Source organism: Silene latifolia, chromosome 10, assembly GCF_048544455.1.
Source record: "Silene latifolia isolate original U9 population chromosome 10, ASM4854445v1, whole genome shotgun sequence".
NCBI classification, from domain to species: Eukaryota; Viridiplantae; Streptophyta; class Magnoliopsida; order Caryophyllales; family Caryophyllaceae; genus Silene; species Silene latifolia.
Window position 1 is genome coordinate 68,986,984 of NC_133535.1, and position 17,996 is coordinate 69,004,979.

At 35.2% G+C, this 17,996-nt stretch overlaps 1 protein-coding gene across 1 annotated transcript; it reads right to left on the reverse strand.

Annotated features, from left to right (window-relative positions):
- Positions 1–1,373: 1,373 nt before the first annotated feature.
- LOC141607739 (uncharacterized) lies at positions 1,374–16,959 on the reverse strand. The gene is made up of 2 exons (XM_074427089.1): positions 16,014–16,959; positions 1,374–3,109 (listed from the first exon to the last, which is right to left on the reverse strand). Exons 1-2 carry the CDS (start codon positions 16,957–16,959, stop codon positions 1,374–1,376), a joined length of 2,682 nt encoding a protein of 893 aa, XP_074283190.1.
- Between the last annotated feature and the right edge of the window lie 1,037 nt (positions 16,960–17,996).

The following is a 17,996-nucleotide window of genomic DNA, read 5'->3' on the forward strand; positions in this document are numbered from 1 at the left end:
GGCCCTTGGCATTAACTTGTTCTTTCGTTTAGAGGGAAACCTCTCCTTGCGAAGATGTAACCAAACAAGATCTCCCACCTTGAATGTAGGCTGTTTATGATGCTTATTAGCTTTCTCCTTGTATCTTGCATTAGCCTTCTCAATTTGAGCTTTGATTTGCTCACAAGTACGCAAGAATGCAGCTTGTCTTTCCTTAGCTTCAAAACTTACCGTATCCTTCTTTGGAATAGGAATAAGATCAATAGGGAGATAAGGATTTATCCCATAAACGATCTCGAATGGTGCACGGCCAGTAGTCATAGACGGTGTACGATTATAGGCAAACTCAGCATGTGCCAACTTCACATCCCAATCCTTTGTGCTCTTACTCACTAAACCTCGTAACAAACTTCCAAGAGTTCGATTTGTCACCTCCGTTTGACCATCAGTTTGGAGATGGTGAGAAGTACTAAATAACAGCTTAGTACCAACCAAACGCCACAACGTCTTCCAAAAGTAGCTTAAAAACTTAGTGTCTCGATCGGAAACAATAGTTTTAGGAATGCCATGTAGACGAACAACTTCCTTGTAATACAACTCAAAAACCTTAGAAGCATCATCAGTTTTGTGACATGGTATGAAATGAGCCATTTTTGAGAATCGATCAACCACCACCATGATTGAATCTTTACCTCTTTGAGTTCGCGGCAACCCAACAATAAAATCCATGCTTACCTCGTTCCATGGTTGTGTAGGGACGGGTAAGGGAGTGTAAAGCCCTTTAGTGAATGAACTTTTCGATATTTGGCATGTAGCACACCTTGTTATCACATCTTGCACATCCTTGAGCATCTTAGGCCAATAGAAGTGCTCTCCAAGGATATCATAAGTCTTATTGACGCCAAAGTGTCCAGCCAACGCTCCTCCATGCGCTTCTCTAACCAATAGCTCTCGAATTGAGCTCTTAGGAATATAAAGCTTGTTTCCTTTGAACAAATATCCTTCTTGCACCGAGAACAAATTAGTAGGACTAATAAGTTCGTTTGAAAAATCAGGATCATCTTTGTATAATTCTTTCAATTGCTCAAATCCAAGTAACCTCGCATCAAGTGCAACAAGCAAACAATGCCTCCTTGAAAGCGCATCAGCCACAACATTAGAGTTTCCCATTTTATACTTTGAAGAAAAGGTAAAGGATTGTAGGAACTCTACCCATCTGGCATGTCTTGCATTCAACTTTTGTTGCCCATGAATGTGCTTTAGAGCTTCGTGATCGAAATGCGTAACAAATGGTTTTGGGCGAAGATAATGAGCCCAATGATCCAAAGTTTCGCACAATCGCATAGAACTCTTTGTCATAGGTGGAATACTTCAGCCTTGCTCCACCCAATTTCTCAAGAAAGAATGCAAAGAGGTCGTTTCTCTTGGATTAGAACAGCTCCAACTCCAACTCCGCTAGCGTCGCATTCAACTTCGAACAATTTGTCAAAGTTGGGCAAAGCTAGAATAGGTGCTGAACACAACTTATCTTTGATCTCATCAAATGCCTTTTGTGCACTTGGATTCCACACAAACTCTCCTTTCTTTGTTAGCTCGGTGATAGGTGCAACAATAGAGCTAAAATTCTGAATGAACCTTCGATAAAACGAAGCCAATCCATGAAAACTTCTAACTTCAGTAGTTGTTTTAGGGATAGGCCACGATTGAATTGCTTCCACTTTTGAAGGATCAACGCTCACCCCTTCTTTTCCAACGATATAACCAAGAAAGGTCACACTAGGCACCATGAACATGCATTTCTCGAGCTTTCCATAAAGTTTCTGTTCTCTTAACTTCTCAAATACCTTTCTCAAATGTTCCAAGTGTTGCTCCTTATTTTTGCTGTAAATAAGAATGTCATCAAGATAAACAACAACAAACTTATTAAGAAATGGCCTTAGGACCTCATTCATCAGCCGCATGAAAGAACTAGGAGCATTGCATAACCCAAATGGCATAACAAGCCACTCATACAACCCTTGCTTTGTTTTGAAGGCTGTTTTCCATTCGTCACCTTCTCGGATCCTCATTTGATGATAACCACTTCGAAGATCAATTTTCGAGAACACACGAGCTCCATTCAACTCATCAAGCATATCATCTAGTCTCGGCATAGGAAAGCGATACTTGATTGTAATATTGTTCACTGCTCGGCTATCAATACACATACGCCATGTCCCATCCTTCTTGGGTACCAAAAGAGCAGGTACGGCACAAGGACTAAGACTCTCTTGCACATAGCCTCGATCAATCAACTCTTGCACTTGTCTTTGCAACTCTTTTGCCTCTTCTGGATTGCATCGATAGGCTGGTTTGTTTGGAAGTGTAGCTCCTGGAATAAGATCAATTTGGTGCTCTATGCTACGCTTAGGAGGTAATCCAAGTGGCAACTCTTCCGGGAACACATCACCAAACTCATTCAACAACATTTGGACAGTCTCGTCATGAACTCCAATTCCCTCTTCCACATCTCGAACCATAAGAACATAAGCTTGTTCCCCTTGTTCTAATGCTTCAACAAATTCTTTAGCATTCATAAACAAATTCTCATTTTTCTTCTTTACTTTGTTAGGTGACAAGGGTTTCAAGTGGAATCTGTTTTTACCCTTACTAACAATGTAAATGTTATCCCTTCCTTGATGAACAACTTCTCTATCAAACTGCCATGGTCGTCCCAATAGAATATGACACGCACTCATGGGTAACACGTCACACCATACTTCATCTTCATAGGGACCCATAACAAATGAAAGCAAAGCTTGTTTCTTGACTTTAATCCCACTGTTTTCATTCAACCAATGCAGCATGTATGGTTTATGGTGATTACGAGTCTCAAGCTTAAAGGAATCCACCAATTCAGTAGCAACCGCATTTGTGCAAGACCCACTATCAATAATCAAATTGCAATTCTTACCACGCACCTTACAACGAGCATGGAAAATCTGCTCACGTTGCTCCATTTCAATCGGTGTGGATTGAATATGCAAGTTTCTCACCACGAACATCTCCTTATCAGTGTCATATGATGGTTCCACAATATGAGTGTGAACCTCATCATCTTCTTCATCTCCATCGTTCTGGACAGAATTGACTGTTGGGAAATGTGTCCTCAACAATAGTGCGATCACATGATTTAAATATCATTACTAAATCTCATTTTAAGAATACAATTGGGAAGTAATATTGTTACTGTCAACTGGTCAACATATATCGGTAATGATTGGCTGACTAGAGTTTGACATTACTGTCGTGTGACGGTGGTGATCAGTTGACCCCCTAGGTCATACCTATAGGGCAATTCTCTTAATTGATCATTTAATTAATCGCATAATGTTACGAGTTAATTAAATTATTTGAAAAATTGACGGACAATTTTGGAAGTAAAATTTACGTATCAAATTGAAATGTGATTAAATGAGATACGGTCTGAGTAATTGAATTGTATCATTACTCGGATGAAATTATTGTTTAAAGAAACGATTGGACTTGAATGAATTATTATAAATGCGATTTATAAAAGGGCAAAATATTTTGGTACAAGTAATTATGAATTGCTAGGTCAATTTTGTATATGACGTATTTTAATTAATACGTTGATTTTTAATATATTAAAAATACATAAACAATTTATGTTACATATGACATGTGACATATTGACATTTGACAAAAATAATATGAAATCCATATTACATTATGGACCGAAATAATGAGGCTTAATTAACATATTGTGTTAATTTGTATTAGTGGAATTCATCATTGCTTCTCTAATTTAGGCATGCACACCTAGTGTTTTTGTGTAAGACCACAAAGACCATGCATTGGCCATCTCTCCTCACCCTACCCGGTTTCACATAGAAAAGAACAAGGGTTCTTTTCTTATTTTTCTATTATGCACTATATGGATTAGTGTGTGAAGATATTCATTCATTCATTCTTATCAAAAATTATTTTAGTGTGACAAAATAATCACTCTTCCTCTCCTATTCTCTCAACCGGTTTTGAGAGCTCAAAACCAAATATTTTTGGTTCAATTTTTCTACAAAATTAATATCACACTAGTACTTGTAATATTAATTTGATTAAGAGGAAGCCTTGGGTATAATACATAGGGAGAGATCTTACACTTAGATCTTTGTTCTTCCATTGGAAAAGCTCAAGAACAAGAAGAGAAAGGAGATCTCTCTTGTGCCCTAATAGCCGAAATATACAATGTAAGGACATTATTTCTCTTCTCTTTTATTAATGTTTGCATGCATAAAATCCGTTTTAATTTTATGACAAATTAATTAGACATATATGAGTATGTTAAATATGTATATGAATCTACATTTCCTTCAATCGGTATCAAGAGCCACGGTTGTTTGCATGCAAATTGGTTAAAAGTTTTTCCGAGTTATATGAATAACAAAATAAAACTTGTAAAATTTGTGTTATTATGATATATCACGAAATAATTACATGCATGTTAATATTTCTGGTCCTAAAGTGTTTTAGGATATTTTGGTTATTTTTTCGGATTTTTATTGTTCATATTTAATAATAATGACATTTAAATGTGATTTTATGAGTAAAAATGTCATTTTTGGTCGAAAATTAGCTATACTTCGAATTTTCACTTGGTTTTTGGATATGTTGTCACATATATTATTTTGAGATAACCTGTAATTTTTCATAATTTTTGCACTTGTTATGCTCGAAAAATGAATTTTTCATTATTAAATATGGATTTAAGAGAAAAATAGGTTAATATGAATTAAATTTCGAATCTGGTCATAGAAAATTTATATGTTGTCACATGCAATTTTACAAGATGTGTGTAAAATAATTGGCTATAAAGAAGTCTTTTAGCATGATTTATGAATTTTTGAAGAAAAATGACATAAATAGTGACATTATTAGTGAAAATTAATAAAATATATTCTATGACTTAGGAAAAACGTCTAATGTTGCATTTTATTGTATTTTTTCAGATCTAAAATTGAAAAGTTAATGAAAATAATTTTTCCATGTTTTTATGATTATTTTATTAAATATCGATAAACCGCAACATTGTTTTTCCGGAAAATTTTCGAAATTTTTAACCTATGATTTTGAACATTATGAGTGTCATGGAATTTTTCCAGAATGTTCATGAATTTAAATTTCAAATTTTGAATTTATTTGAAATTTTTGGATTTATTTGAAGTTTAATAGCTTATTTTTGTAATTTTGGTCCATTTATGAACAATTTTGTAAATAAAAGTTAATTATGGTCAAAATAATTAGTGAAGACTATATTTTGAGTCCTAAGAGGTTAGGGTAATTAACTCATGCATAAATATGAGTTTATGTATTTTTGTGATTATAAAATGTTGAAATCACGCAAATCCGTAAAAACCGAGTAATATACGATATTGGCTAATTAAAGGCGATTTAGCATAAAAATTGAGCATGTTCATACATATTATAATGCTGCATTTTCTTTATGATTGTCATAATTTTAATTTATGTAATTTTGAATTATGTAATTTACTTAGTATGGCCTTAGATTTTTAATTGGTATTTCCCGAAATGTATGGGAATATCGATTCGGTTGTAATTTTTATTGTGATCTCGTATCACCGTTTTGTAATTTAATAGATTTATTTTATTTTAGTTACAAATGTATAATAGGAAATTATGTAATTTATTATGTAATTTTATTCATTCCGGAGTTCCAAAAGACGGATTTCTTCAAGAATGGCGATACATAAAGACGGTGTTACCTCGAGATGCGTGCCACAACCGAAGTTCAAGGGACCAATGGAGTTGGTTTCCGAATATGTAATAGATTAATAGTTTTTCTATTTTAGGAAAGGCCATACTAGGATTTATTTATCTTTATGCTTGCATTTTATTTTATGTCACATGCATCGCTAAATCGCCATAACTTAACATGCATTGTTATTTTATCGAGTTTATCGACCGTGTCAATTCGAATTATCGTAGTTCACCGCTTTAGTTCACTTAAAACGTGATAGATAATAAATTGACATGACCTCTCGCTAAAACAACTAATTGAGACATAGCCTTACCAAATAGTAGAAACCATGAAAACCTATTTCGCGAGGGAGTGCACTCGGCTACCCCGGGGTACAAACCTTGTTACGTAGGGGAAGTGGGTGATAAATGTCTAATCCACCGAATTCATATTGATGAGGGTTTCATCGGCTACCCCGTGCCTAAATTGATATGGGTTTGGATAATGGACACATTTATTCGAAATTTGGATTGAACTCAACAAAAGTAATTGATAAGGGTTTCATCGGCTACCCCGTGCCCTTGTTGATGTGTTTTGGGCTATAGATAAATATTAGAGTAATTTTATCGACCAAGAGTTCTAAAAGTAGAATCGATTAAAAGTTAATCCACCGAGTTATATTGATGAGGGTTTCATCGGCTACCCCGTGCCTAAGTTGATATGAATTTGGGTCTTGGAATCATTTATTATAGTTGGGTAGAGGTCACTATATAAATGTTCATATCTTGTTATAATTGCAAGTATGATTTAAAAAGACAAATGTTAATATTTCCTTTCCTCCATATTTGTAGTGCATTACAATGAATCCCTCAAATGCTCATTGAAGGAAATGTAGATTCATATACATATTTAACATACTCATATATGTCTAATTAATTTGTCATAAAATTAAAACGGATTTTATGCATGCAAACATTAATAAAAGAGAAGAGAAATAATGTCCTTACATTGTATATTTCGGCTATTAGGGCACAAGAGAGATCTCCTTTCTCTTCTTGTTCTTGAGCTTTTCCAATGGAAGAACAAAGATCTAAGTGTAAGATCTCTCCCTATGTATTATACCCAAGGCTTCCTCTTAATCAAATTAATATTACAAGTACTAGTGTGATATTAATTTTGTAGAAAAATTGAACCAAAAATATTTGGTTTTGAGCTCTCAAAACCGGTTGAGAGAATAGGAGAGGAAGAGTGATTATTTTGTCACACTAAAATAATTTTTGATAAGAATGAATGAATGAATATCTTCACACACTAATCCATATAGTGCATAATAGAAAAATAAGAAAAGAACCCTTGTTCTTTTCTATGTGAAACCGGGTAGGGTGAGGAGAGATGGCCAATGCATGGTCTTTGTGGTCTTACACAAAAACACTAGGTGTGCATGCCTAAATTAGAGAAGCAATGATGAATTCCACTAATACAAATTAACACAATATGTTAATTAAGCCTCATTATTTCGGTCCATAATGTAATATGGATTTCATATTATTTTTGTCAAATGTCAATATGTCACATGTCATATGTAACATAAATTGTTTATGTATTTTTAATATATTAAAAATCAACGTATTAATTAAAATACGTCATATACAAAATTGACCTAGCAATTCATAATTACTTGTACCAAAATATTTTGCCCTTTTATAAATCGCATTTATAATAATTCATTCAAGTCCAATCGTTTCTTTAAACAATAATTTCATCCGAGTAATGATACAATTCAATTACTCAGACCGTATCTCATTTAATCACATTTCAATTTGATACGTAAATTTTACTTCCAAAATTGTCCGTCAATTTTTCAAATAATTTAATTAACTCGTAACATTATGCGATTAATTAAATGATCAATTAAGAGAATTGCCCTATAGGTATGACCTAGGGGGTCAACTGATCACCACCGTCACACGACAGTAATGTCAAACTCTAGTCAGCCAATCATTACCGATATATGTTGACCAGTTGACAGTAACAATATTACTTCCCAATTGTATTCTTAAAATGAGATTTAGTAATGATATTTAAATCATGTGATCGCACTATTGTTGAGGACACATTTCCCAACAATCTCCCACTTGTCCTCGACAAGTGTGCGTCACCAATTCTCTTGTCCTATTACTATCTCCCACTCAATGCAAGGTGTCTTTCGGTCGTACTTGCAAGTGATCATATCGAGAGTGGTTTCCTCGATCCGGAGAATAACTGATTGACCGGATTTATCCACTCGATACCTTCCGAGCGTGGCCACGCATTTCCAATTCATTACTCCTCGAGTGGCCCCGAGATATTGTTATAACCCCGACTAGGGGTGGACAATTCCTATCGCACTCATTCCCTTCGACTAGCCACACCATCATAACCCAAAATATGCCCATTTGACCCCATTTACGAAGGTCGTAGTAACACAAATCAAAGTTAATCAAATCGTGCCATCTTAGGAGAATAGTCTTTAGTCAAAAGAATCGACTCATTCGAATACTATAGTAGCTCTCGCCACGACCAGGCTATATAAATTTGCCGAACTCTATAAGCGGTCATAAGGCCCGACAAAATGTTCCTAATAACATCGCCTATGTGATCGACTAGTCATCTCACATGACGGTATGGCACTTGAACTTGCCATCAATCGCCTCACACTCTAGTCACTTCGAGACGTCACCTCATATAAGTAACTATGGGCAAAACAATGTTAATCCATGTTCACTTTAACGGGGTTCAATTGTCTCTACAACCCGTTTGGATGTAACAAAGTATAAATTAAGGATAAAAGACAAATGCGATTATGAACATGAACAAAAATAACACTTTTATTTCATTTCAAAATCTAACAAAAATTTGGTACACGTTTAAGTCCCATGGACGCAATATGCCCATCATGCTTAGCCTGCGATAAAGGCTTGGTGAGCGGATCGGCTATGTTGTCATCCGTCCCAACCTTACAAATCGCAATTTCCTTTCTTTCAATGAAATCTCTTATTACATGATACTTTCTAAGTACATGTCTAGATCTATTACTAGACTTTGGCTCCTTAGCTTGGAAGATCGTCCCACTATTATCACAATAGAGAGTGATGGGATCATCGGCGGTAGGTACTACTTTTAGACCTTCCGTGAATTGCTTGATCCACATAGCTTCCTTGGCGCTTCGATGCTTTGCTATGTACTCGACCTCTCCGTTGTCGAATCCGCGATTCTGACTTCCTTGAAGCTTCTCCAGCTTACGGCACCACCATTGAGTATGAAAACAAAACCAGCTTGTGATTTCATGTCATCTCTATCTGTTTGAAAACTTGAGTCCGTGTATCCTGTAACACGCAACTCAGTGTCTCCTCCAAACACAAGGATAGAGTCCTTAGTTCTTCTCAAGTACTTAAGGATGTTCTTGACAAAGAATCCAGTGACTCTCACACCTGGATTTCCTTGATATCTACTCGTCATGCTCAAGGCATACGAGACATCGAGACGTGTGCATATCATGGCATACATGATTGATCCAACAAATGCGAAGCGTAAGGGATCAACTTCATGCGTTCAACATCATGGGGTTCGGAGGGACATTGAGTCCTGCTCAATATCGTTCCGGTTACCATAGGTACCAAACCCCTTTTGGATTTGTCCATGTTGAATCGTCGAAGAATCTTATCAACATAAGACTCTTGACTTAGTGCCAATATCCTCTTGGGTCTATCTCTATAGATCCGGATACCTAATATGCGTTGTGCCTCTCCTAAATCCTTCATTTGGAAGTGGTTACCTAACCACTTCTTAACAAAGACAACATTGGAATATCATTTCCAATGAGTAGTATGTCATCGACATACAAGATTAGGAACACAACATTGCTCCCAATTTCATCATGTATAAACATGGTTCCTCAACATTTCGAGTGAAACCATTTTCTTTTATAACATGATTGAATCGATGATTCCAACTTCTAGATGCTTGCTTAAGACCATAAATGGATCTCTTAAGCTTGCACACTTTGTTAGGATTTTTAGAATCAACAAAACCTTCGGGTTGTATCATGTACACCTCCTCTTCTAAATGCCCATTTAGAAAAGCGGTTTTGACATCCATTTGCCAAATTTCATAATCATGAAATGCGGCGATCGCTAACAAAATCCGTATGGATCTTAGCATGGCTACGGGGCGAAGGTCTCATCATAATGGAGACCTTGGACTTGGGTAAATCCTTTTGCCACTAGCCTAGCTTTGTAGACATCGTCATGTCCTTCTATGCCATTTTTGACCTTGAATATCCATTTGCATTGGAGGGGTCTTGCCCCTTTAGGCAAATCTACCAAGTCCCAAACTTGGTTTTCAAGCATAGAATCCATTTCGGACTTCATGGCTTCAAGCCATAAGGTGGAATTAGGACTAGAGATTGCGGCCTTGTAGGTGGCGGGCTCGTCACTTTCCATAAGCAACACATCGAGCGTTCCATCTTCTTCGATAAGTCCCACATATCGATCGGGATGGCGAATAACTCGGCCCGTCCTTCTTAGAGGAGGAGGTGCAACCGCGTTAGACGACGAAGGAACATCTTCTTGCGTCTCTATCTCGGTTTGTGGCTCTTGAACTTCGTCAAGTTCAAAATTTCTCCCACTCTGTCTCTTAGAAATAAATTGACTTTCTAAGAAGACAGCCTCACTAGACACAAACACTTTGTTTTCTTGAGGTTTGTAGAAGTAGTAACCTCGAGAGGTCAAAGGATAACCTACAAAGATGCATTTTTCGGATCTTGGGGCAAGCTTATTGTCGGGTTTAGCCTTGACGTAAGCATCACATCCCCAAATTTTCATATAGGATAGATTTGGAACCCTTCCTTTCCATGTCTCAAATGGAGTCTTTTCGGTGGCCTTAGTGGGACTATTATTTAAAGATAGAATTGCGTTTGATTGCAAATCCCCAAAACGAGTTCGGTAACTCGGTTTGACTCATCATGGATCGAACCATATCAAGTAGGGTTCGATTCCTCCTTTCGGCAACACCATTCAGTTGTGGTGTTCCGGGTGGAGAAAGTTGTGATATAATGCCACAACCTTTCAAGTGTGAATCAAATTCAAGGCTAAGGTATTCACCACCACGATCGGATCGTAGTGCCTTAATCCTTTTGTTCAATTGGTTCTCTACTTCGTTTTGGAATTCCTTGAATTTCTCAAATGCTTCACTCTTGTGTTTCATTAAATAGATATACCCATATCTACTTAAGTCATCGGTGAAGGTTATAAAGTAGTCATAATTACCACGAGCGGTGATACTCATTGGTCCGCATACATCGGTGTGTATGAGTCCTAATAGCTCACTAGCTCGTGTCCCTTTACCGCTAAAAGGATTACGAGTCATTTTGCCAAGTAGGCAATATTCGCATGTACCAAATGATTGATAATCAAATGGGGTAATCACATTAGTAGAAATTAATCTTTTGATGCGATTCTCGTTTATGTGACCTAATCGACAATGCCAAATGAACGCTTCACTTGGGTCACTTGTTTTGAGTTTCTTTGATTGTATGTTATAAATATCATTTGTTGGATTTGAGGTCTCTAAAATGTAAATGCCATTAATGGAAGTAGCTTGGCCAATAACCAAATCATTCCTTGAAATAGAGCAACGATTGTTCTTAATGACAAAACAAAAACCGTCCATGTCTAGCATGGCGATTGAAATAATGTTTTTAGAGAGCGTAGGAACATAAAAACAATTATGCAAATACAACTCAAAACCGTTTGGCAAAGCTAGAACATAAGTTCCTTTGGATTCGGCCGCTACCCGAGCTCCATTTCCAAGTCTAAGATCCACATCTCCCTTGCTAAGCCTCTCCACATCTCTTAAACCCCGTAAATGATTACAAAGGTGAGAACCACAACCGGTATCTAGTACCCATGTCGTAGTGGAAGTATAATTTATATCAATAACATAAATTTCTTTAGGAATTGTACCTTTTGGAGTAATGAGTCCTTCCCTTATATTTCGCAAATACATAGGGCAATTCCTAAGCCAATGTCCCATGCCATAGCAATAATGGCACTCATCATTAACTTGCTTGAAGTTTTTGATTTTCTTTCCTTTCTTCTTGAACCTCTTGCCCTTTGAAGCAAGAACTTGATTGCTAGAGCTCCCACTAGCTTTGGCATCCTTATCTTCCAGAGATAAAGACCCTATAGATCGTATGAGGTAGTCTTCCCGAGACGGACTCACACGAGGTCTAGTAGTAGTGGGTGGTTTAGAAGTGGTGATGAAATTAAGGTTTCCATCCGAACCTATCCCGAAATGAAGTTCTCTAGTTGTATCGAAATTATTGTTGGAGCATACGTCGTCAAGAACATGGTGATATGACTCAATGGTTATCGGTGCGGTAGCATTTGAGGGATTCATTGTAATGCACTACAAATATGGAGGAAAGGAAATATTAACATTTGTCTTTTTAAATCATACTTGCAATTATAACAAGATATGAACATTTATATAGTGACCTCTACCCAACTATAATAAATGATTCCAAGACCCAAATTCATATCAACTTAGGCACGGGGTAGCCGATGAAACCCTCATCAATATAACTCGGTGGATTAACTTTTAATCGATTCTACTTTTAGAACTCTTGGTCGATAAAATTACTCTAATATTTATCTATAGCCCAAAACACATCAACAAGGGCACGGGGTAGCCGATGAAACCCTTATCAATTACTTTTGTTGAGTTCAATCCAAATTTCGAATAAATGTGTCCATTATCCAAACCCATATCAATTTAGGCACGGGGTAGCCGATGAAACCCTCATCAATATGAATTCGTGGATTAGACATTTATCACCCACTTCCCCTACGTAACAAGGTTTGTACCCGGGGTAGCCGAGTGCACTCCCTCGCGAAATAGGTTTTCATGGTTTCTACTATTTGGTAAGGCTATGTCTCAATTAGTTGTTTTAGCGAGAGGTCATGTCAATTTATTATCTATCACGTTTTAAGTGAACTAAAGCGGTGAACTACGATAATTCGAATTGACACGGTCGATAAACTCGATAAAATAACAATGCATGTTAAGTTATGGCGATTTAGCGATGCATGTGACATAAAATAAAATGCAAGCATAAAGATAAATAAATCCTAGTATGGCCTTTCCTAAAATAGAAAAACTATTAATCTATTACATATTCGGAAACCAACTCCATTGGTCCCTTGAACTTCGGTTGTGGCACGCATCTCGAGGTAACACCGTCTTTATGTATCGCCATTCTTGAAGAAATCCGTCTTTGGGAACTCCGAATGAATAAAATTACATAATAAATTACATAATTTCCTATTATACATTTGTAACTAAAATAAAATAAATCTATTAAATTACAAAACGGTGATACGAGATCACAATAAAAATTACAACCGAATCGATATTCCCATACATTTCTGGAAATACCAATTAAAAATCTAAGGCCATACTAAGTAAATTACATAATTCAAAATTACATAAATTAAAATTATGACAATCATAAAGAAAATGCAGCATTATAATATGTATGAACATGCTCAATTTTTATGCTAAATCGCCTTTAATTAGCCAATATCGTATATTACTCGGTTTTTACGGATTTGCGTGATTTCAACATTTTATAATCACAAAAATACATAAACTCATATTTATGCATGAGTTAATTACCCTAACCTCTTAGGACTCAAAATATAGTCTTCACTAATTATTTTGACCATAATTAACTTTTATTTACAAAATTGTTCATAAATGGACCAAAATTACAAAAATAAGCTATTAAACTTCAAATAAATCCAAAAATTTCAAATAAATTCAAAATTTGAAATTTAAATTCATGAACATTCTGGAAAAATTCCATGACACTCATAATGTTCAAAATCATAGGTTAAAAATTTCGAAAATTTTCCGGAAAAACAATGTTGCGGTTTATCGATATTTAATAAAATAATCATAAAAACATGGAAAAATTATTTTCATTAACTTTTCAATTTTAGATCTGAAAAAATACAATAAAATGCAACATTAGACGTTTTTCCTAAGTCATAGAATATATTTTATTAATTTTCACTAATAATGTCACTATTTATGTCATTTTTCTTCAAAAATTCATAAATCATGCTAAAAGACTTCTTTATAGCCAATTATTTTACACACATCTTGTAAAATTGCATGTGACAACATATAAATTTTCTATGACCAGATTCGAAATTTAATTCATATTAACCTATTTTTCTCTTAAATCCATATTTAATAATGAAAAATTCATTTTTCGAGCATAACAAGTGCAAAAATTATGAAAAATTACAGGTTATCTCAAAATAATATATGTGACAACATATCCAAAAACCAAGTGAAAATTCGAAGTATAGCTAATTTTCGACCAAAAATGACATTTTTACTCATAAAATCACATTTAAATGTCATTATTATTAAATATGAACAATAAAAATCCGAAAAAATAACCAAAATATCCTAAAACACTTTAGGAACAGAAATATTAACATGCATGTAATTATTTCGTGATATATCATAATAACACAAATTTTACAAGTTTTATTTTGTTATTCATATAACTCGGAAAAACTTTTAACCAATTTGCATGCAAACAACCGTGGCTCTTGATACCGATTGAAGGAAATGTAGATTCATATACATATTTAACATACTCATATATGTCTAATTAATTTGTCATAAAATTAAAACGGATTTTATGCATGCAAACATTAATAAAAGAGAAGAGAAATAATGTCCTTACATTGTATATTTCGGCTATTAGGGCACAAGAGAGATCTCCTTTCTCTTCTTGTTCTTGAGCTTTTCAATGGAAGAACAAAGATCTAAGTGTAAGATCTCTCCCTATGTATTATACCCAAGGCTTCCTCTTAATCAAATTAATATTACAAGTACTAGTGTGATATTAATTTTGTAGAAAAATTGAACCAAAAATATTTGGTTTTGAGCTCTCAAAACCGGTTGAGAGAATAGGAGAGGAAGAGTGATTATTTTGTCACACTAAAATAATTTTTGATAAGAATGAATGAATGAATATCTTCACACACTAATCCATATAGTGCATAATAGAAAAATAAGAAAAGAACCCTTGTTCTTTTCTATGTGAAACCGGGTAGGGTGAGGAGAGATGGCCAATGCATGGTCTTTGTGGTCTTACACAAAAACACTAGGTGTGCATGCCTAAATTAGAGAAGCAATGATGAATTCCACTAATACAAATTAACACAATATGTTAATTAAGCCTCATTATTTCGGTCCATAATGTAATATGGATTTCATATTATTTTTGTCAAATGTCAATATGTCACATGTCATATGTAACATAAATTGTTTATGTATTTTTAATATATTAAAAATCAACGTATTAATTAACAAAAATACATATTGACATTTGACATTTGACATATTACCAAATCAACGTATTAAAAATCAACGTATTAATTAAAAATACATAAACAATTTATGTTACATATGACATGTGACATATTGACATTTGACAAAAATAATATGAAATCCATATTACATTATGGACCGAAATAATGAGGCTTAATTAACATATTGTGTTAATTTGTATTAGTGGAATTCATCATTGCTTCTCTAATTTAGGCATGCACACCTAGTGTTTTTGTGTAAGACCACAAAGACCATGCATTGGCCATCTCTCCTCACCCTACCCGGTTTCACATAGAAAAGAACAAGGGTTCTTTTCTTATTTTTCTATTATGCACTATATGGATTAGTGTGTGAAGATATTCATTCATTCATTCTTATCAAAAATTATTTTAGTGTGACAAAATAATCACTCTTCCTCTCCTATTCTCTCAACCGGTTTTGAGAGCTCAAAACCAAATATTTTTGGTTCAATTTTTCTACAAAATTAATATCACACTAGTACTTGTAATATTAATTTGATTAAGAGGAAGCCTTGGGTATAATACATAGGGAGAGATCTTACACTTAGATCTTTGTTCTTCCATTGGAAAAGCTCAAGAACAAGAAGAGAAAGGAGATCTCTCTTGTGCCCTAATAGCCGAAATATACAATGTAAGGACATTATTTCTCTTCTCTTTTATTAATGTTTGCATGCATAAAATCCGTTTTAATTTTATGACAAATTAATTAGACATATATGAGTATGTTAAATATGTATATGAATCTACATTTCCTTCATTGACCTCCGTCTCATTTGTCACCACGAAACATGGAGTAATCTCACCTAACTCTTGAAGAGTAAGCGCTCTCTTTTGGGGACATTCGTTAGCGATGTGTCCATAACCTTGGCATTTAAAGCATCTCCTAGCACCCATATTTTTAAAATCAGTAGCAACTCCTTTGCCTTTGTCTTTGGGTTCTTCCTTTTTGGCTTCCTTATTGAACGATGATGTAGCGCTTGACTTATAAAAAGGATTAACACCCTTAGAACCATCACGAGCAACCAGGGGTTTCTTTCCTTTGTCCTGCTTTTCAAACTTAAGAGCAAGCTTACACACATCATTAAAATCAAGGAAATTCTGAACTTCAACTCGTTGGGCCAATGAAGGACTCAAACCCTTAATGAACCGAGCAATTTGCATCTCCTCCCGTTCCTCAAGGTCACACACCATAATTAGTCTTTCAAACTCCTTAATGTAATCAGTCACACTTAAATTACCTTGAGAAAGAGATGTAAGCATCAAGTACTGCTCTTGTTCATAGTCTCTTGGCACGAAGCGTTTTTGCAAGTGCTTCTTCAACTTATCCCAAGTCTCAATCTTACTCTTTCTTTCACGCCTTCTTTGCTTCTTAAGGTTCTCATACCACAAGGATGCATACTTGGTCATTTTCAAGGTAGCAACCTTGAATTGCTTGTGTTCATCATAGCCTTTATATTCAAAGACTCTCTCTGCTTGTCTCACCCAATCTAGGAATTTTTCAGCATCAAGTTCCCCTTCAAACTCCGGGATATCAAGTTTTAATCCACGATCATCATCATTATTCCTCCTTGGTTCAGGAATGGAATGATGGCTCTCATCGGAATCTGAACTTTCAACATGCCTTTTCCCCTTCTTTCTAAGAGTATGATTACAAATCTGATCAATCTTGTAATTCATTTGTGCCATTCGTTTTGTTAAGTCATCCATACGTTCCTCCCATGGTTCTTGATATGAACCATCATAAGACATCTTTTTTTTTTTTTTTTTTTTTTTTTTTTTTTTTTTTTTTTTTCACGGGTGAACAAAGACCGACGTGAACAAAGAAGTTTTTTTTTTTTTTTTTTTTTTTTTTTTTTTGATTATGCTTTTCCCAAGACAAACTTGTTAAGAAACAAATTTGAACAAAGCTCTGATAACCAATTTGATGTAAAATCGGATACCAAATCGGTGTGAATGTTAGACACAAAAGGGGACTGATTTGGTGAAGTATTGTGAGTGATATTTTTGTGTTTTTAGAGTTTAAATTGCAGCGGAAAATGTTAAGTAAAATGGATATGGATTAGCTAAGAAACCTCGCAAGATAACTCAACTAAAACTGGAAATCCCAACCAAAGACCACACAGAACAAGGAGGGAAACAAAGGATATTTCAACCAAGAACACACAGTAAACAAGGTTGAAATATGGCGCCGACCTCGCAAGGAAGACAAGAACACTCGCAAGCATTCAAAGTTTGAGAGAAAATCTCTACACTTGGGTTTATATTTCTGAAATTGGATGATTACAAATGAGGATTTTCGCCCCTTATATAGCAAATATGTGCTTGGGCTCCAAGGCAACATTAAATGCTAAAAACTATTTCCTAGGCATGCTTGGGCACCAAGGCATTATTTAAAATTATATAGAAAAAAATATGCTAGATTTTTGTAAAAACTAGGTGAGGAAGACTAAAATCATCCTCTAACTTGGGCGGCACTCTCCTTGGGCGGCACTCCTTGGATCAGCTAGAGCTCGATGTCCAACTTATCATTGTGACATAACTCGCATTTCTTTTAGCGCCAAAATAAGGACTCAGATCAACGTTATGTAAGAGTACGCTAGAGCTCGACATTGCTCCCGCATCATCTTTAGACCTTGTGACTCGTTGAGTGAACCATTTGTCCTTGTTCTTTAGTCCTTGTGACTCGTTGTTTAAACAATTTGTCCTTTTTCATTAGTCTTGTGACTCGTTGTGTTAACCATTTGTCCTTGTGACTCGTTGTGTAAACCATTTGTCCTTGTTCATTA

Excerpts from the sequence above, each read along its gene's own strand:
- LOC141607739 (XM_074427089.1), bottom strand. The coding sequence starts at position 16,959 with ATGTCTTATGATGGTTCATATCAAGAACCATGGGAGGAACGTATGGAT. Across the intron at positions 3,110-16,013 it reads GCTTACTCTTCAAGAGTTAG|TCAATTCTGTCCAGAACGAT; the intron begins GTGAGATTACTC and ends ATTTCCCAACAG.